Source organism: Antedon bifida, chromosome 7 (genome assembly GCF_963402885.1).
Source record: "Antedon bifida chromosome 7, ecAntBifi1.1, whole genome shotgun sequence".
NCBI lineage: Eukaryota > Metazoa > Echinodermata > Crinoidea > Comatulida > Antedonidae > Antedon > Antedon bifida.
The window spans coordinates 5498781-5521851 of NC_136232.1; the positions used below are offsets into that span (position 1 = coordinate 5498781).

The following is a 23071-nucleotide window of genomic DNA, read 5'->3' on the forward strand; positions in this document are numbered from 1 at the left end:
ATGAAGATTAATATTAAGAATCAGACTTTGAATAGATCATTTTGTAGTTTAAAACGAAGTTAATCACTTCCATAGAAAAAAAAACGAACAAATAAAAACAAATTACAGATTTTTCTGGTAAATATTTTGTTTTTTCCATTCAATTTTTGGTCGAAGTAATTAACTAATATGTGACATTAAAATGACATATTAAACAAAAAAATTTTTCAGGGGTAATATATGTTTAATGCTTACTATGCATAGAGATATTAAGCTACTAGAGAGTCATGGAGATATCGAATATGGCTATTATTATTGGCCAATTAGATACTCAAGCCACGCCCACTACACGAGAGCATATCACTTGAGCTTCTACCTAGTCGACTCTCTAGTATTTTAATAATATCTCTATGTGATTCTCATTTCAGTTTCCTTACCACAGTCAGATGTTGAAGTGACACTCTTTACTTTTTTCTTTAATTTCCTATTTTTCATTTTCAGATCAACAATGAAAAAAAGCATTGCTAATATTATTCCTACACATACACCCAATACAACGTACAATATGAACTCCTCTTTGTTTTCTGAAAATTAAAAGAAATACGATAAAAGCAGTGTTTCTTTAATTATGACAAAGATTCTGTTTTAAAGGAACATATACAGTGTCTTTACAATTTTTCTCAGTACATATGCAATGTATGCTATATTGAAAATTAAATTGTTCAATTAAAACATATAAAACCAAGTGTATACAGTTAATGGAAAAAACTTACTATGCATTCTGTTGTATAAATAAGGTCAAAAGGTTATTCATATATCAAAATCATTATAATAATTTGAGAATGCTCACATAATTTTCCTAATGCATTATGAAAACCAGATATATTGCGATAGTTTAAAGCTTAAGCGCACCGCAAGTAATAGTAATTAAAATGACCAATCATTACGTAACGAATTACTTGAACTATTGCTTGTGATTGGTCAACTCATTTGCCTTGGGCCTGCGTTGGAAACCACTGGAAAAACTTACTTGCAACATGTCCATATAATGAAAAGAAACTAGTGATGAATCCTGTACTCAAGTCCGGACCATCTTTAGAAGCACCAGTGTCCAAGCCTGTGCCGTTAACACTTATCGCTGAATCTGTAGTATTCTCACCCATCTCTCCTCTGGGCCAGTTGGATACTTTTGGAGGGTATATGTTAATATTAGGGCCTAGAGAATCACTACCCTCTGTGTGTGCGTGCTCAATTGCTCCTGTAAGGAATGACACATATAAAGAATAATGAAACAGATGCATACAGACATTAGATGTCATATTATTAGAAATATTGAAAATATGAAGCATGATGACTAATAGGAATATTCTAGTATTCATCACTCATTTTGAGAATGTACAACAAAAAATCAAAATGGTAATGGATACTTTTACAAATAGAAGAAGAAGAAAAGAGAAAAACAACTCCCACTTCCGCCCTCCCCCACAAAAAAGCAAAAAAAAAAACAACCTGAAAATAAATCTTTTTACGGCCGAGTATGCTTGAGTATAATTATAGTCTCTAATTTAGGTAAAATTTGATCACAAAACTTGGGTAACTCCATCGTAAATGCAATCAAAGTATTTCCCAATTATTTTATGCGAAATTTCATGGCCAAAACTGCCGGGACTATACTACTCGGTTGTATTTGATACTATTATATAATTTCTCCATGTTTTATTATTATTTGTAATCAGAACAATATAGAAATAGATTTTAATTGAAAAACAAAAAACAAATCCATTTCACTTCTGGCAAAATAAATAAAAACCAATCGGCAAAGAGCATTTTGCAATTAAACGAAGTCAAACAGATTAACTGTGTGTACAGGAGTGCTCTAAAATAGATAAAGCGCTGAGATATCGAGAAAACGATATAGCATTAACCTAGCATTTACAATAAGCAACACACTCGGTACTTAAGAACGGCTAATGACAGTCTGCACATAAGCAAAGTGATTCAGCTTCATAGTAAAGTGAATATAATCAATAGATAAAGCTATTTTACAATTTCACATTTTTTTGATTTGCATTAAATGTAATTGATTTTGTTAAACTGGGCCAAATCAACATTACAGACTGTTTTCATTGTGATCTGCTTTGTACACGAGGAAAGCAGGAGCCTGAGATACTTTGATCTTGTGTTGCAGGCAGACTATACTTTCAAATTGCCTATTTTTGGTTGTACAAATTCAAATTAGGCTGACTGATTTAATCGGTACAAAACCTTCGTTTTACGATTTGTTATAAAAACCACACCCAAACTTGTGAGGCTGATTTTTATTCTGTTGTTTTTATATTTTTATATGAATCTTGTTGTTTTGCAAGCTTTTGTAATGTCTTCTGTTTTGGAGATACAGTAATAAAGTATGTGTTATGTCTTAAACATGGAACATGCAAAGTGGTTTATAAAGATAGCATACAACTTCCCACTTCCAACCTCCTTTCTAAATTGTGATCCATATTTAAATTTAAACCAAATCTACATTAAAATTCAGGAAGAGAAGTGGTGAAGAGAAATTTTTTTCAGTAGATAATTACTTGACTACATTCATCACACAGATACAGTAAAATATAAGATTTAGTATTTACCACAGAGCAATGATTAAACAAGCAAAGATAGCCAATATATTAAAGTCACGCACTAAGCAGCATCGCTAGATGTGATCTGACGATAAGTTATGCTGACATGATGGCAGGATCATCAAGAAGAAGGTACACGTATTGAAGTAAAGAGGTACTTGAGCAGTGTAAGATAAATCAACTCAACTACACAAGTACATAATAAATGAAAATTGCCTGGCATGAAGAAGACTATTAAAATTTGTATTTCACACTGTCCTGCATATGGCATATTATGCTAATTTGTGACTTCGAATAATATGCATAGTAGTTGTGTAGTAGATGATGGTAATCATAATTTTCTCCAGTTAATAATAATACTTGTATTAAAATTAACAGTAATTGGCCAATTCTGCATATTAATTTGACTTGCAGCTAATAACATGTATAGTACTAGAGAGTAAATATTATCTATTCCTGTTTTTGTTATATATTTCTTGCCTTTAGGCCTATGGCTATATCATTTAATATATACGTTGAAAGCAGCCAACTTATAGTTATGTTTTACTGGTAACCCAATATTTTCATATCAATTTATAACCTCATAAAATCGGAGGTTCACATTAGGATTTCCTTAATAACAATGTAGTGTTGTATTGCAAAAATCAAATAGTTGTATATTTTAAATGTAAGTTAAAACGTTTAACAAGTTACCTTGTTTAAAGTCTAGACTCATTAAAACTATGTTGTCTCTGGGTGTGTTTCGTTTTGTGGTAGATGTTGTGATTAGGCCACAATGCAGGAAACAGACAATGTATCTACTTAGTTAATAAAACATAAACTATGTCTGTATTAGGCCTATAGAATAACATTGTCTCAGTGGAGTTGTTTCTTTGTTTTTAACCATCATAACATATCATAAACTTTTACATGGATCAATGCAATCTAACAATAGGATTCTGAGCTCCGGAGATCAAAGGGTTTATCTGTGGCTGTGACATGATCAGTTCCAGGTTAATAATAAACACTGCGCACCGCAGAGAATATGTATATAGTACAGTACTATTGGTATTTGTCGCAGCCAGACATATGTTCAAAGGACTATCTTGGCAAGGTGAGCTCACCAGTGTCCTGTTGCCTTGCATGGATTAAGTTTTTACATCTGATCTGATAAATCCAGATCTCACAAACAAGCAGTTACATTGGATGGCATAACTCAGATATGATTTGGATGTGCGTAAGCGTGCATAGAATCAGTTAACTCAGTTAAATAAGCTTTGGAATAGTAAAAATACAATAATATCAAATTGTATATTGAGGTTTAAATACCTAGTACATCGTATTTTGATCATCACATCGCTGTAATGTCATGATCAATTGACATTTGGTAATGTTAAATAATACACCTTAAAGATAAATGATGCCAGACAGTCTTTCCTGCCACATTACAGATAAACACTGTCAACGATGATGTCACATTTTAGGAATTTTCTCAAAATAATCTGCCAATCTGTAATGTCCCTGCTTGGGGACAGAATTAATGAAGTAGGTAGTCGACAACAGTGGGTCTCTCAAGTGATTTCCATTAAGGAGGGGATTAGGGGAAAAGCCTGTAATTTGCCAAATTGCTAAGCTGGTCTAGGTTGTAATCGGTGCCTAAAACCTCAAAGGAAGTGGAAATTTGTTGTTCAATCAGCTTGAAAAGTTTTATGATGAATAAAAACTACTAGGCCTATACATATATTTCACAGATTTCCTAATTTTTATCGTTTCTAAATTGATCAAATATGGCAGTGATAAGCTTAAATATGGTGTAATATGGCACCATCGTGTCCATATATGGGCACATCACATTTTTTTGTCATATAAACTTTGATAGACAGAGCTTTAGAATTTGTTCTGTGCCTGTTAATTGATATTTCATACATACGGTACATATAATTTATAAATTTGTAAATATTACCAAAATTAATAATATATTTTAAAATTTCCAGGTGGTCTCTTCAATGTTTAGCAGTTAAACCAATTATCTTTCTAGTCTGAAGACTTGCACAGATTTTAGAGTCTCAAGGCAATTTTTTTTTGTCTAAAAATGAACAATGCAGCTCCCATGAGTGTATTGGTACACTTTACTCTATTTACCTCCTTGTCACGTCTGTATATGTCAAAAATGTCTGGTGTGACATATTTTTCAAATGAATTGTAGGTTATAGACATACATGCAAAATGGCTTTTCTACGTGTATAAATATATAAAGAGTGGAATTATGTAAAATGTATAGAATGACCCATGCCATTATAGACTGACCCTAAACATGTTTTGAAAAACCAACCCCAAAATTTGACCCAATTTTAATTTCAAGAGTCATGTGAATGAGATTAAGACATTCAAACAACATATAGTAGCCTAGAACCCCTTCATAAGGACATCTCTATTGGGACCCTTTCTCATGAAACAAACGAGGGACAATAGCATTATTAACATTATGGCCAATCTCTTTTTAGAGAAGACACCCCTATTAAGATAGTTTAACACGTTGTTGGGTCGCAAAGTGACGACCCCTTAATAGATAGTACTACTATTAAAAAAACCAAATACATACTTAAATTATTCCACACAAAAGAATTGCTATTGTAATTATGTAAGAATAATAAAAAAAACATCATCAAATCTACTGTAGAGAATCAGTTATTAATTTTAAAAAAAATGTAAAAAAATAAGTTATTTATGCCATGGAAAATTTCATGAAGAATAATCAATGCTGACATGATTCTTTGATAGAAAAAAACCCACCCACTTTCCTGTTCAGAAGTACCTTTCTACCTATTAAAATATATTTTGCAAAAAAAAAATACCTTTAATTGAAACAATCCGTACTGCTTATCTATTCAGAGCCAACGAAGAAGTGTTTTTTTTACACCATTTGACCATCTTAATATATAACCTACCAACAACCACTTCCTAACTGTTCATCCTATTCCGTTGACTTTTTGATCTTTATGTAAACATTCTATACTTTTACTGTGAAAAACACAATAATTACCTCCAGGAAAAGGAAGATAACAGATTTGATGTCACTTCTATTGGCTTAATTAAACAGTGTTTATTATCTTGTTATCAATGATCTTTTAGAAATGGCCTAATTATCGATATTGCTCCCTCATTTCAAAGTATACTGTTTTATAGGATGATATTAGAGTGGGTAACGAGAAGCTTCCAACTCTTTAAATTATTGACCCTAGAATGACCCTTAGTGTTGTATGAATACATCTTAAGATTTTAGAAAATTAGTATGTATTATTAAATAATATGGTTTTTTTTATGACAAATATGTATGTAATAACTATAATCACACAAGACATGGGTATCAAAAATACTAATATAGGCCTACCTTAAGGGGACAATATTGGGACACAACAATAAAGGTTCCTCCTTAATAAGGGTTTCCCCTGAATAGGACTGGTTGTTGTGTTAAAATATATAATTTGCCTTGTTCATTTCATAGGAAAATGTCCTTTTGAATAGGAGTGTCCCCTTAATAGACATGTCTTAAAGAAGGGGTGCTATATACAGTGTCCTTAAATAAATAATAATTTAAATGTATCTTCTTTCCTATGTAAGTGAATCTTAATATGATCATGAGAAAATAAAAAATATGATAATGAAACAGAACATGAGTTTCTACAAATTAAAGTTTTCGCCTAATGTTCTATAATGTCATTTTGAATCTATCACGATTTGTTTATGATGTTGGTCACACACACAAATCACATACACGGTAGCATCTTATCTTGCTTCCGCAGAGATAAGCATGTTCCAGGAAAAAATAATGTCTGCTAATGGTTTGGTGATCACTACAACATTTCCTGGCATTGTTGTATTAGTAAAGCACACTGCGTTTCAATTATACAGTAATGGCCGGCCAGGAAGGCTACAATAACCATTAAATGTAACAACATGATATCAAACAAAAATATATATATGATAATAATTTTGCACTTAATGGAGCGCCCAAAGTCTGCGTCGTAAAAGGGAAAGTAAAATTAATAAGATGTACTAGGGAATATATTTATGTTTTACATATAATAATAATTATCATTTATAATGTGGAATTTAGTAATGAAACAAAATGCAACAGTACTTTTCACATTTGCGGTGGAGGGTGAGTAATTGAAGTGGCGAAGGGTTAGGTGTTGGGTGTTAGGTGGTTGGTAGTTGTTGAAGTAGGGGAGAAAGTTCACTACAATGCTTGCTGTCATTTCCAATTATCAGTACATAACATAATACATTTATTTCAAAACATTAATCATAAACAAATTAATTTTCATCAATAGACCTGAATATATTTCATAAATTGAAATAAAAATATGAAAATAAATTACTATGAATATTTTGACAAATTAGTTTACAAGTTTAATGTTTCTAGTTTATAAAAATCCAGATTAAATCCAGATTTGAAAATTAATTTTCTAAATGTATTTCATAAATTGAAATAAAAATATGAAAATAAATTAATAAACTAGTTAATAGTTTATATATCTAGTAAAAAAAAAACATTTTAAAATTACTTGATGTGAATAAAACAACACAACTAGAAATACTGTTCAAACTTACTATTTAACACATAACAACAATTCAACAGAATTATTATCTCCAGTTTCCATAAACCACTTCACCTTTTCTCAAAATCGGATAATTATATTATTATTATTAATAAATATTAAACATACTATTATATACGCCAGAAAAACGAAGTCTATTTACAAACAGTACGTAATCGCACTATAATCCAATGATTGTTACGGACATCATCATTACCGTCATGACACTTTAAAAGTACGTAGTATACGGAAGTAATTCTACCACGAATAACTTTTGATATTTCCTTTCATCCTTGGTAGGCCTACTAAATAGTTAGTAATGATTTGGTAGTGATTAAACAGTATTAAATAGCTTTTACAGCTTATAGCTCCTTCAAATAATCAACAATATTATCATATCAATATATCATATCAAGGAAGTGTATTATTATTATGATTATATATAACTACATATCATACAAATGCAACGGTAAGTGTCTGATGACAAATATATCAAGGACTCAATTTGGAATTTCATCATTTATGTTGCTAACATTAGAAGCAATAGTATTATATAGCAAAATGGTTTGTAAGATGTGGCACACTTAAGCGAGATATTTCCGTTAAATACTAAGTATCTAACTTAAGTGAATAAATATTTAATTATTTCCCTTAAGAGGTTTTCACTTTTAAGCCTAAGTGTGAATGCTCAATACTAGGCCACTGGTCATGAGAAACTTGATATAATCAACTTTGTTAAAGACAAATCCATTTTAGCAGGTTCCTGTCCCACATCACTAAACAGTATCCATGTGTGTGATTTCCATTTATATTTAGCATGTTAATCTCACTGGGATTTTCAGACTCCATCCTGGATGGACATACACTTTGGCCGCTATTCCTAGTATATTCCTCATGGATTTTATTGTAATGCTATATAATATTGTACATTTGCCAATAATGACATAGACGTATACTAAAACTTCTTGCAAATGATATTACACAATCACAAACTTTCCTCTTCAATTCAATTCAATTATTTTATTCTGTCAAGTACTCTGGCTAAAACATTGTTTTGCTTGTCACATATATAATATAAAACATAAAAAATATGATAAAATGGGTAAAATACAAACAGTACAATACCAGGGGTAAAATAACGAATACCTGTCCTATGAAACCCAACATACCTGTATAATCACGATACAATCACTTTCAGAAAGAATAGTTTAAAGCTCTGTCTACACTATCCAAAAATGAATTCATCCCATAATATGGGCAAATTACATTTTTTGTCATATGGACATGATGAAGTCACTACCATATTTGGGCATATCACACTTTTCTTTGGTCAAACTAGTCTGATAGCGTAGACAGAGCTTTATAGAAAATAGTAGTGGTAAAGCAAATAAAAGTGAAAAAAAAAAACTAAAATGAATGATACGTTTACCTCTCTTACCTGGATCAATTGGTGTATAAGCCTCGTCCCTCGTCACAGGGCTAGGCGCATCCTCTTGTGTCCCAAATGTATCAGTTGGCGGAGTTTGTATCTTCTTGGAAGATATGGGCATACCAGGAAACCTGTGAGGACGATTAAAAACCTTTTTTGGAACTGAAAAATAAAAATAAAAAACATAATTTAATATGTTAATAATAATTAGCGTAGAACACAAGTGTGGTCAGCAAGACAAATATCTTGTTATCTACCAAATCTGATAAAAAAAAACTGAATGAATTGCTCTTATCACAGAACAAGTGAAAATTACAAATTAACCCTCATTCAAATGTATACAAAAAATGTATGATGTATGTTACCATAGCTGTCAACCATTTTAAAACTTCTGAATAAAAAATTATTCACTTTTTCCCTTGTTGGCAATATTTCAACACATAAACTTTCAATTAATATCTAGGGTCTTAAAAAATAACCATAACGCAGTTTCATCAAATTAAAGAGGTTGTCAAGGGCTTTATATAACCAACACACTATTCCACAGTCTCATAAACTGGTCATAAGGCAGAGAGTTGGCCCAATATAACGATCAAATCTCAGCGCTATAGTAGACCCATAAAAAGAAACCGAGACCTAGTTATGATAAGTAGACGGTAACTTAATAATATTTCATACACTTACTTCTATAACTACAATATTTCTTTCACATATTATCCTGTCTGTTAAAGTTCACTGAATACACACACTTGTATTTACTTTGTTTGGTGGAACCAGATGCAAATGGGTAGGCTACACCCTTCTTCTCACCCCTAAACACAATTACACCCCAACACCTACAATTTTGACAACCCACAAACAAAGATTTGTATTGACAAAGCTATGATAGACGCCTTGTTTTGACATCTGCGTACATTGTTATACCTCCAAGCCAAAAATGCATTCAACCAAACGCATGTGTACTCAAAATACTATGCAAATAGTCAAGCAAATTATTGTTATTGTTGTCTTAATTATAATCCAGCTCTTGTTACAAACGTCTGAGATTTCTTTACAGAATGCTTTAACATCCAAAAAGTCTTGTATTTCAGCATAACAATATAAGATTGGTTTTATAACACTTGGGAATTTGAATGATAAATAGAACTTATAAATGAAGAAACTTTCTTTCTATATTTAATGACGTGGTTTTAAAAATAGTGATTTTTAGAGCAAGTGATAAATACCATACTATTAAAATATTTTAATTTTTTCCCCTAGACTGTTATCTTGAGTATATCATTCCGAAGCAAAAATTTAAAATCAGGATTAACTTTGTTCATTCGTTAGCATTTTCTTTGGACGATTTCAGTCTCACTGAAACTATTTTCTTAAAAAGGAAAGTGTAGAGCAATAAATTCACACTGTATTTCTCTGCTATTTCTTTTATAGGTCAAGGGTTAGTTTGCGATATTCATTCATCATTTGTTACTATTATAGTTTACGCCACATTTAAAGCGCTTAACGACACATGACATTTCAAACCGCATCCAGGGTATGTGAACATTTTGTTTTTAGTAGACAATGATTTTTAAGAAGCAGAAAAGGAAGTAAAACTTTCTATAAAATAATCTTGCACACATTTTTTTTCACTGGATTCTCTGTATTGTAGGCAAGCATTGTAACCACCAAGTTACACTGTGTACCACTCATTTATTAATAATAAACAGAATATATTGACAGAAAAATAAATTTGTTTCAATTTTTTTTTCAACAGCGAGTAACTCGCCATGATTACAGGATGGATAAACTATTTACTAATTTATCATGCTTATTTGAGGCTTACGGAGTGGAGTTGAAAGAGTCGTGAGTTACAACCATGGCACTAGGTCAGGATTGAACCCCGGACCTTGGGATTTAAAGGCAAACACAAAGATACAGCTCTACTACAAAATTAGCTTCACAATACAGTTATATTTCCAATATCAAAGATGAAATAGTAGACTATATATACGAACCAATAATAGCAAACAACAAATGTATTTCTGGTGCTCCTTGTAGGAGGTAGAATCCCCTGGGAGAGTCTTTGATGGAATTTTAATAACTGAGAACTGATTACAAATCTTTAATTCAATTATCAGAGGTCAGATCTGATTTATAAAATTGAATTTCTATGGAACCACTCTCTCTAGGTAAAGCTAGAAACAAAAGAACAGCAAATAATTATGATTGACCTCAGTGACCTCTACAAATAATCTCAAATGTTCATAAATTATGAACATTTAAAGTTTAGCTTCCGGCGTAGAATACATCAACCTGAAAATATCATAAAAGTAATTTCCAAGGCGTGTCTACAATAATGAAAATAGATTTTCACATTTAATTATGCATGAGCCTTTATACCATAATATCCTGTATTGAATACATACAACAGGAAATAAATGATGATAATTTACAACAATTTAATTTTTAAAGTAAATTGTTTTTTCCCTTCTAAATACGAAACAAACTACATAGTAGAGCAGTAAAATATGAAATACAAGGAAATACATTTTAAAAATTACTGCTTTACGGGGGAAAAAAATTTAAATTTTGGTATGCATCATTTTTTTTCAAATTTGGCGTGAATACATACAAATTACCCAAAAAGGAATTATATTAATCATTATCAACCAGTGGTGTATTCATTATGTTGTGATGTTAGAATTATTACATTTTCTATTCCTCTTACGAAAATTAGAAATAAAAATATTTTAATGTATCTTTTATAAATTGTCCATTTATAAATTGTCATTTTATAAATTTTCATAAAAAATATAAAAATAAAATCCTAATTGAAATATCAAAACATAAATCCACTTTTCCATTTTGATCTTATGTAGGATTTTACAAAATGAGATATCAAAGGTTATTGCTAATTTGAAGCTTAGTATTAATCATAACCATGGTAAATCAACATTTTATTGATAAAAATATAATATTTATATGTAATCCATATTAGAAAGATTGCATTTTATTACAGCCATAACTTGCAAGAAAGGAAAATATAAATTATCATAAATTACGACACTGACTTGAAGTGGTTTTATATAGATAAATTAAACCATGAAGCAAATATACATTAAATATGTTACTTTAAATAACACAACTAAATAATTTCCTGTCATTTGATTGGATGATTGCAGGTTACTTGGAGTGCAATAGTACGTACTATTTAACAATTGTGTAATAGTTAGTAGTTATTTTCTTTTTTTATTAGTAGTAGTTATTCTTTTTTCTTGTTTGCCTCGTGAAAAATAGAATGTCATCTTCTACCTCATGAAATTATTTGCACCATTGCACTCATAGACATTCATTATTTGTATAATATTTTACATCATAACATTTCACTTATTGTTTATTGTTTAACAGTCAACAGTACCTATGCTAATATAGTACATTGTTTCTTGTATATTCAAAACATAATATTTGTAGTGTTACTGAAAAAATCAATATTGTTGAAACCTTGCTAAAGCCACTGTAGTAATTCTTCTATTTCTAATAAATAATATGTTACTAAACCACTAATTCTTTGAGTCTCAAATCTACTATATATTTAATTCCTTACTCTATTTCCAACCAGTTACCTGCATATAATCCACTGAATGATATCCAATATATTATTTCTCATGGTACGTTTAAATAAATATAGCATAGTCACGAACTGAACTGATTTCTAGAACGCTTCAATTAGATGTTGCTGTCATTTCTTCTTTAATTTTTTCTCGTCGAGTCTTCAGCTCTGTTTACGAGAAACATCCGTTCAGTGAACAGGTATTACACAGGTCAAAAATTCACTTGAATTACTTGAGGCGATTATTTGAATTTGGCTACAGAGATTCCATTGGTGTGTATCGACACGGTTGCTGGCATACTTGCACCTGGTCGAAAACATTAGTTTTAACACCTTTCTATTGTTGGCCAATTAAGAAAAGGAAATCACCGAAAACGAGGGAAGTGCATACCATTCAACGAATTAGTAACACAGTGATATTTTTAACAAGGTGTGCAATTGTTAAAAGATAAAGAATCAATTCTTCTCTCAGGATAACAAAACTGTATGTGTACTGCAGTAAACTCAAAAGTTGACAATCTAAATTCTTTTTTGGAGAGAGAATAAATATACATTACCTATCAATACAATATAAATAACATATTAATTAACTAGACCACCATACAAAACTTTTTCAAAACCCCTGAATTTAAATACAAATTAAAACAAGATATTATATAAAATCAAGTTTTGCAAAATATTCACAAACAGCTTCTTTTTAATAGCCGAAATATCAACTTACAAACAACAGATGTAAAGATAGATACCTCCTACTTATAAAATCATCCACAAGCATTGACATCATCATTTGAAATACCACAACTAAACCCTGCCAACGAACTCCCATCACCATGACAACAACACTCAAATCATCCTTGACAACAAAATAAAGGTCAATATGAGGTCAACACCTCACTCTCTCAATTTGATGATTTGATTGCTTATTTGTTAAAGAAGGAAAAATTGACTTTTGAACTATTATTAAGGTAAAGACATGGTATAATCTATATAAGCCAATGTAGCCAACCATAGTGCTATGCATTTAATCACTCTATATCCTAATTTTGCAATCTAAGCCAATACTGTTTGTTGTAGTTCATGAGGTCAAATATGCCATGTATGGAAGTCTAAACTATCAGTTTTCCCTCCCATATAGATCTTAAACTAACACAAACGAACATAGACAAAAGAATATCCTCGCTTAGCGATTTCTGACTCACCTGAAACAACACAAAGATCAACCGTGCATAAAAAACATTTATTCCATCAATAATTAGACAATATTCCCTCCTTATGCTCACATGGCCGTGGTGAACTAAAACGGCGATACAACGAGATGAAATTTACTTTCATATCATGCCATCACATTTCCATGGCAACAACCTTCCTCCTAGTGGGTCCTACCGTGTTTCATTAACTAGGATAATTCTCAACATTACCAGTTTATGCAACTTTGTAGCAGAGATTATGCTAGTTAAATAAATTTAATAATGAACTCCACAGAGAGACGATACAAAAAGTGTTGATATGATGTCCTGGTAGCATTCCACCTGTTTGTAGTTTCATTCATAAATTAATATTCAAAATTTAAAATGTTTTATAATATTGCTTTCATTTTAAGATATAAACAATATTTATCAGTCTGTTGAGTATTAATTTTATAATTTTCATTTCATTTCTCTTTATCGAGTTTCGCAACTAAGAATACAGAGAGGCCTCCAATGATAAATATTTAGTTTATTTTATTTATTTATCTTTAATGAGAGTGGCATATCCAGTTCTAGAGAAGGAACTGATCATTAAAGGCCTCTCGATAGAACACAAATACAAACATTTCAAGAATATTTTTGGCTTTTAAGATTTTTAAAAAATTATTTCCAGTTCCATTTTGAATGCTTGTTTTTTATAACTACTACTATTTTCCCAAAGGAGATTAAAGATTTCAGCAAATGGAATATACAATAACCACAAATATAAACATATTTGTTTGTGAACAACCATCAACTGGATATTCCAAATAACTGGTTCACATAAATCATGTTTATTTTATCTTCTGTACAATACTCAAGCTTCTTTAATATTAACAGGAGATGCATCTATCTCAGTGGAATAGTATTCAAGTTTTATTAGAATTTCTGTTGAAAGATATTTTGGAAAATAAAAATTATTATTATAGTCTATGAAAATTCTCTTTTTCAAAAATTTCATTCATACTCATCAATGAAAAGAAACTATTTATACTTATTCATATTGTGCTTATTTGAAGCTAGGAGTAGACCTAACATTAGGTCAGAATTGAACACTGAACCTTGGTATTATAAGGCAAGCATCATTATTCACCAAGCTACAATTTGCTTCTTTTCTTTTTTTTTATATAAACCTAGGTTTACTATTTGCATTTTATACTATTACTTTGGTTTTCTTATTAAAGCGTTCCTGGAAAATCTATTTTCTATTAGCTTACGGATCAATATTCCTGTTCTTGTTATTTTGAAATCATTCAAATTTTTTTTCTTATCATAAATTTTGTTTGTACATTGAAAAAAATAAAAATAAAAAATGGGTATCATTAAGATAAAACATTTTCTTCCACCTAAGAATTGAGAAATAATCATCGTATAGTATGTGTGTAACTCCCTATAGAAGGCAATCTTTGCCATCACGTACAGTACACTTCCAAATCACATTAACCTTTAGGGCCTATCATTATAATCACTAATGTAAAATTGATGAGCAAAAGTCTTGTCTAATCTACTTTGCAATGCGCCTGATCACAACAACATAATTCCAGGCTCCGTAAGATCACCAAGTCTGTCTTATAAATAAGTTTGCAAGCAAATATATTTATTTATAGTGTTCAATGCACTACCTCGTTGTATACATAATTCATCTAGGTCGAAACAGTAACTGTTGTTATATAACCCACCTTTTTGATTGTAAAAACGGTGTGAGACCTTTTGGTAAAGAGTGCCTCAAAGTATTCAGAGATCATTATTATTATTCAATGAAATGCTGTATAGTAAACAAGATAAAGCCATAATTTATTTTTTTATTTTGTCAATGATCTGACTTTTTTCTTGATATTGATGTCGATAACTTTAGGATAAATAGTTTTGTCATTAGTTTTTTCTGTTAATGTTTTAACTTTGTATGAGACAAGCACGATTATTTCCACTTGTTTTGTGGACGAAATAAAGTTATCTTATCTTATCTTCAGAGGGCAAAAGAAAAAAAGTTCATGATCTTAGGTTCAAGTATGAAGCAAATGGGAAAATGGTTCAAATGCTGTTTTGTAAAAGATATATCTATTATTAAATATTTAAAAATGGTAGTAGAAATACCAGGAAATAAAGTAAGAGTTTTAAAAGTTAAAATTCTCCAAATTTGTCATTGTAGCAGCAAAAAACAAAAATTGACTAGGTTTATTATTTCAAATGTGAAATAGAATAAAAGTCACATTAGAATCCTTAATTACTTCTTTCGTATAAATTATTTCATTTTTAGTCAGTCACAGGAGAGTTCATCTATCAATTTAAATATTCAAAGCATCTATCTTTATTCATATTAAATGAGAATTACAACCATGTGTTAAAATAGACATTATAATCAGTAGTGTACATGTCCTATTTATCAAATCAGAGTAACTATAAGTGCAACAAACTACAAATCATTAATTTACAAGACAACAAACAACACGACTGTTTTTGAAGTGATGCGTTATCAATTATGATTTTCTAACCTCTGCCACTCTCTGCTATAAATTCAAACATTTATTAGCACACATACGCAACAGTGATTGATGATTTGAAAGTGAAATAGATAAAAACATCTTTGATAAAATCAGAGGCTATTGTGCAGATGAAAAGACTGTCTGCCGAAGAGGAACTGAGAGAGAAAAATAGCTGGCTTGCAAAAAGGGGAATATTATACCAATTACCATCTCTGTTGATTGTTAGAAATATTACGGCATATACAGGTGTATGAAGAAAAAACTGCACTTGCTCTAAAATGAAAATCTTGTGGGAAATTTGTCTTTTAAAGTCCCATTCCCTACGATTTTTAGATCTAATTTAAGTTCACAAACAACATTTTAATGTAAAAATAAATACTATTATAAAGAAATATTGAAGTGCGAGTTTATTCGGAAAAGGGCACTGACAAGAGTGCATCCAAAATAAAACAAACAGAACAATTTAATGCCAAGTGAAGACAAGTTCATAAAATTTACATTTCAGAACAATAACAAAGGTTATCTATGTCATGTTTATGTCATATAGGTACAATGAATTAAATTACAGTAAAACACCTAATAAGGGGACACCTTCGATATCCAATCCAGCCGTATTGTTCAAAGGTATATTCTCCCTGTTCATTTGACAGATGTCCCCTTAATAGTGCCGTTCCCTGAGTAGGGATGTCACAAACAAGGGGTTCTACTGTATAATACAATGAACAATTCAATTCTCTTTTAAGGAATTTATTCAACAATTTATAAACCAAAAGGTAAAGGGTCTCGATCAGTCTCATACACAAACTAAAGCTACACTATCAAACTCTATGTGACAAAAAATGTGATGCGCCCATATACAGTATGGACATGATGATGTCATATCACATACAGTATTTGGGCATATACTATATTTGGGCACATCACACTTATTTTGTCGAACTAGTTTGATAGTGTTAGACACAGCTTTATTTGCAAGGTCTGAATAAATTCTGGTATTGTACTGTAGGAGGTCTAATCCCACAGTTACTGTTGACTGATAAATCCTACAAATCTGTCATGTACAGAAATAATATACTGTTACTGTACTTTCATTTTGTTGAACATTTTGGCAAGAATACAAGGAAATCCTCGTAAAACGTGATCAAAAGAGATGGATTAAAACGATCATAGTAGGTGAATAACTATAAAGGCATGACTTTATATTCATGGTCAAACTAATCAATAGATACCCACCATTTTAAAATTGTATAGATTTTAGATAGACTACAAGGATTATTAGTGTAGTTGTGGTAAAATTGGTGAAATGAAGCTTAAAGATCTGTCTACGCTATCAAACTTTATGTGAAAAAAATGTGATGTGTCCATATGGAAACGATGATGTCATATAACTACCATATTTGGGCATATCACTACCATATTTGGGCACATCATACTTTTTTTTTCAAACTAGTTTGATAGTGTAGACAGAGCGTAACACAGTAACATACATCAACTAGAAAATTACAAATACATTTGTCATCGTCTCTAATCATGATCATGAATAAATGATGTAATATAGAAACAAATTGAAGCTCCCATTTAAAATATTTATTCCTCAACTTTGTTAACTTTACACTATCTTAAATTAACATATTATACATCGAGAACATGCAGTTATTTTAATTTTCTAGATACAATATTTTTTTTTAATAGAAAAATGGGTTCTTCCACAGAATCTACCTGTGCAACATTAAGATATATATTGTATATTTTATTCCATTCTGTAAGGGCGGGTTTCCCGCTGTTGAATGAGATTGAATAAAATAAAAAAAATAAAATAAAAACCAGCAAAATCATGAAGACAATGGAGTTCATAGCAGAGGTTAGTAGTGCCTGTTAGTAGTGGTATATGTCTAGCTCAATTTTTAGCCAATCCTACATAGCCAGCAGTCAGTTCATCTAATAAGCCTAGTGTAAGTCAAAAAAAAAAAAAACAAAAAAAAAAATGGGTAGTGGTCGGTTCTTCCGTCCTTAATGCTTGCATGCCGAAAAAGAATGCCCATGTAACAATCTTGGCTATAGGTACTATGTATATGCTTGCAGATGGCAATGAACTAAAGCTAAAAAAAAAAGGTTGGGTGCCAATCATCATGTTTACAAGAAATGAACAATGCATACATCTTATACAGTATTTTCAAAATGAACAATGTTTGTTTTATATTCAATTTTCCATGTAAATGTCAATTGTAAAGAAAATAAAAAAGACTTTGTTCGTTAAGCGAGATAAGCTATAATGCCATTGTTGTTTACAAACTTGGTGCTTTTTCAAGTTTTCATTCCCAATTTTAACATATGATTTTGCAAGTCATTTTAATGAATATCAGCAAAAACAGGAATATATGTTTTATTTCTACAGTGGTATGACCTATATACAGTACATGTGCTGTCAAAAGGAAGCGAATATGGAGTGTATGGGTGAGTGGGTATTGGTTGATGAATAAAACACTGTTATTTCTTAACAAAATTCCCCTCTATAACATTACAATAAAGGCCAGACTAAATATAGAAAACTGAACGTTGATACCCTTCAAAATATCCCAACTTTCAGACTGGGTAAAATTACCATATGCTAACAGATTTTATCCACTCTGTAAATAATACATTAAAGGAGGGGTCAAATTCAAGTTTGCTAAAACATTTTTACCTGTCATAAATCACCACCATGAATATTTTTTTTAAACACCTCTGGTTCTTTTATCATAATTTCCTCTCCCAACACTTTTTTGTAATAAACGCCATAGAAAACTGAATATTGAAAAACTGAATCTTGAACCCCTCCCTGACACTCTTTTCAGTGATGTAGCCATAAGAAATAAAGTTTAAGCAAGAAAAGGGAACAATCTCTGTTCAAGGCTGGGTTGTCAAAGACCTCTGTGAAAAATGGTCAGGTTGAAACCTTACCAACTGTAGGCTAATGGTCCTGAATTTCCTATGTTTTATATTACAGTTCAACAGGAACTAAATGAATTAAACAGTATATACCTATTCATTAGACATGACCATATTTAGGATTATAATACTTAGTTCTCTAAAATCTTTATTGCCATAGGAAAGTTGAAAGAACTCTGATCTTCTCACTTGATGCCTCATAAATTTAAATCTATAAATGAAAAGTTTCAGATCATCTTTCAGATCTTAAAGAGGAATTTCTACCACATCCCTGCTAAATGAATTACAAAAAGATGTTGGAATTATTGGCAAAAAATTCTTCAAATGAAAGAATGCAAATACAATTTTGTAATAATTTTTTTAGAAGGAATTTTACAATGAGACCTGGTGTGTGTACATTTTTCTATCATCATAAAATTTCATATTCATGGGTGTGTGCATCTTTTCCAATAGTTTTTTTGTTATAAAACTTTGAAAAGTTGGATAGCCACAATTATCATTATGTTAGGCTTTGCACACCAAAAAATGTGAGGAGGTGTAATGATATATTGGTGTGGTTGGTAGTTAGTAGTACAGTAGGGTGTTGTTTCCGAGCATAATGTGCAGGTGTAATTATTGTTTCATTGCTACTCTCGTCATTGGTTTATGTTGAACTTATTGCATGGTTCAGAGAAAAAAATGGTTACATAATAAATTTACAGCAACGATTATTAGTTCGTATTTAATGTATGAACTGGACCTATATCGACAATAGCATGAAATGCAATTTTTCACCCAATTCAGGAAACATGATCTAGTTGATAGGAAATTTGAAGTGAGTGCCTGAAGGAGAACATCTTTAATGCAACATCCACTTAAATTAATTGTTCTGGTACTTAGACACTCTTGTTAGGCTGCCTGTATCTTGACAGACATAAAGTAAGTCAGAGTAGCCCAAATACACTGAAGGGTACTGGACTATTTTTAACCATTATTATACAATGGACTGAACACCCACCAGGAAACTTTATATGCTGCCCTTTTCACCTAAAGATGTGACCTGTTTTTATATTCATCCTTCAAATTGAAGAATTTAGATTAGGTCCTCTATGGACCTACGACAGCCACTGTCTAGCTCCTATCACTGAATGACTGTGGCCAAGATGGACCAATACACAGTGGAACCACATCTCCTTCAAAAGATGCACTGGGTTCTTACAGACTTAAGCTCTGTCATCAATATCAACCTAGTTTGACAAAAAAAGTGTGATTTGCCCAAATATGGCAGTGATATGCCCTAACATGATAGTAATATGACATCACCATGTCCATATATCGGCACATAACATTTTTTTGTCACATAAAGTTTGATAATGTAGACAGAGCTTTACACACAAGCCAAATGGGTACACTGAACCCCAAGTCAGTATTTATCAAACTTGCTTCAGGAATAGCATATTCAAATATCATAATTGTTATATAATTAATTACTTATTCTTCATTTCCCCTTTATGGTACTGTATTAACTAAAGCATGACTACAGGGCACATAACTGCCAACACATACACATATTTTTAATAAATTTAAAAACACTCCCTTCAAATGTCCATGTCCTTTTATAACATCAATGGGTCAACCAGCCTATAAAAGTCAAGGTTCGCCAACAAAAATATAATGGCAAGGTAAAATTGTTTTATTATTTTAAGCTCTATACATACATTATCTGACCAGTTTAATATACCAATTTACTAACAAACACAACATCTGGAAAATTCTGTAAATGGTAATTATTTTTGACTAGTTAGTAATTTACGCAAAGTAATTAATCCTGTGCATGGGATTAAATTTGAAAAATGATTATTATTCAAAATTATTATTTCCAAACAGCCATTGATTGAATATCTAATCAGTTCAGTATCATCCAGGCATGTAATGCTTTGTTTTATCAATGAAGCCTATAAAAACATGTAGCACACTAACTATGTGATAATGCTTTGCAATCAAAGTAATAATTTATTCTTGAAATCGACAGAATGTAAAAGTAGTTACATGTTTTGAGAATCACTGTACTGTAATATAATAGTTTAATATTTTCAAGTAATAATTTTTCTCCTTACCATACAGAATTATAAAGGAAAAAAAATATTTATTATACTTTATTTTTTAAACCAAACAATTAAAAAAAAAATTTAAATTAAGCATAAAACGTGAGTAGACGTATGTACAGTATGGCATATCAAACTGGAAATATTGCTCAATTCGTGGAAAAATAAATAAGACATCGATATGAAACCATTCATGTTGTATCTTGAAATAAACCTTGATATGGTACTGCAGTTCATTAAAATATTACATGGATAATACAAAAACATGCAATTCAAAGTTTTTTACAATATTAACTGTATCATGCCATAGTTATTTAAATTCAAAGTAGTAGTGTACATCCTAGAACAAAGATTACATTGTCAACTATCAGTGAAAATGTTTAAATAAAGTTGAAGTATTAACCTAGTACTTTCCCATAGAAAAGTAAATGCATTGATGCATAGTATCTCTTTCATGTTTGCGACGCCGAAAAAACTATATTGTGCATTATAGTACGTACATGCTAAAAATTAAAAAACCCTCCTTTCAGAGAGACGGCGCCAGCTATTTGATCGGATTATATCTGTAAGTATAAGTGACAGATACCATTAGGGGAATAGTCATAGAGAAGTGTTAAATTAACATTGTAATTGGGGTGGAGCGCTTTACCCTATTTTATAAGAGAAAATCCATAACAACTCCAGTGAAGCATACAGCAATTATACAAGTAAACACACAGATATTATGTAGTCATTCACTATGCTAACTGAAGCTTCAGCTGAAGATCTGGCCTATATTTCAGTAAAATAGACCTACTTAATTCAATGCATGTTGACTAATTATAACAAGTCTTTACCTTTTATATGATCTGATGATCTGGCTGCTAACACAACAGTAAATATCAACAGTACAATAGCTTTTAACTAACCGCTGCCACCACCACACACGGTCAAGTTCAAACACACAATGAGTTAAGCCTTCACTCCACATGTGGTAGGATTTCTATATAGCGCCCTCAATATTTGTATCAATAAGGGAATTATTTATTTCACAGTGTGTATGTTTATATTAGTATAATAAGTACTGTATTCAAAAGTATATGATAATTAAATGCTTCCAAAAAAAGTCCCCTTGACACCATGCAATCATACCTCTAGATCACAAAGCTTTTGCCACGCTCTTGCTTGATGGTAATGGCTGAAACTTATTTCATTTTGCATTGGAAAATATGGAGAGCTCATTCCTAACATAACATTGTTTTTTTTTAAAGTAACATATTTGTACAAAACGATTTAAATTCAATTTATTCAAAGTTTCTCCAAAAATGGGAAAGAGATAGTAATATACATAAATTACAATGATATCACATTTGCAATACAGATTGTTTGCTTTTTACTAAAAAAAAAATGAGAGGGCAGCACACACATTTTAAATTTACAATGTACAATACCATAAACCAAATAAGGTGCATAAACAGTACGGTATTGAATATTTTAGTAAAGGACTTAATTTGGTTAAATTGACCATTTTCAAGCCCAGTGCGAACAAGCCACTTACAGTATTATCATCCATCTTCAGGTTTGTGTTACCAACTTACCTACATCTCTCATCAAAAGATCAGTAAATTAAAATAATTTATTTTCATCTGAAATTTGAACTTGTACATGAGGTTAATGACAGTAGCCACAACACCTTAACCAGCCCCGAGCTTTACTAGTCAAATCTATAAATTCTATTGAATTACATATATTAAAAAAGTCCGTCAATAAAGTATATATAATCGATACTTGAAAGCTGATACGAGGATTATAACTTGTTTTATAGCTCTGAATCCAATATGTAAATCAATGTGCTTTTTAAACAAATGATTAACTGCCGTAAATCAATCTATGTTGTAGCAACATCAAATGAAACATGGCGATACTTTCTTTATAAATTATGTGCATTTTCCAAACTGCTACGCATCACTGACTCTCTCCAATTTGAGAGAAAAGTTTAATATTAATACAGTACCACTTTCACATTGTTTAGCAGAACTGTTAATCTATGTCTACACTATCAAACTAGTTTGACAAAAAAGTGTGAATATGAAGTGATATGGTCAAATATGGTAGTGATATGATATCATCATGTCCATATATGGGCACATCACATTTTTTTGTCAAATAG

General features: G+C 30.9%; 1 protein-coding gene across 2 annotated transcripts in view; it reads right to left on the reverse strand.

Annotated features, from left to right (window-relative positions):
- The window catches only part of LOC144847338 (uncharacterized), a 69585-nt gene that overhangs the window by 4054 nt on the left and 42460 nt on the right, over window positions 1-23071 (reverse strand). Inside the window, exons 6-8 of one of the 2 annotated variants that reach the window (XM_078703633.1) lie at window positions 8619-8771; window positions 1010-1237; window positions 417-563 (exon numbers count right to left, since the gene is read on the reverse strand). In XM_078703633.1, coding sequence (XP_078559759.1) covers window positions 417-563; window positions 1010-1237; window positions 8619-8771 — 528 coding nt within the window. Of the gene's footprint in view, window positions 1-416; window positions 564-1009; window positions 1238-8609; window positions 8772-23071 lie in introns of both variants that reach the window. The other variant, XM_078703632.1, reaches the window with a different exon arrangement.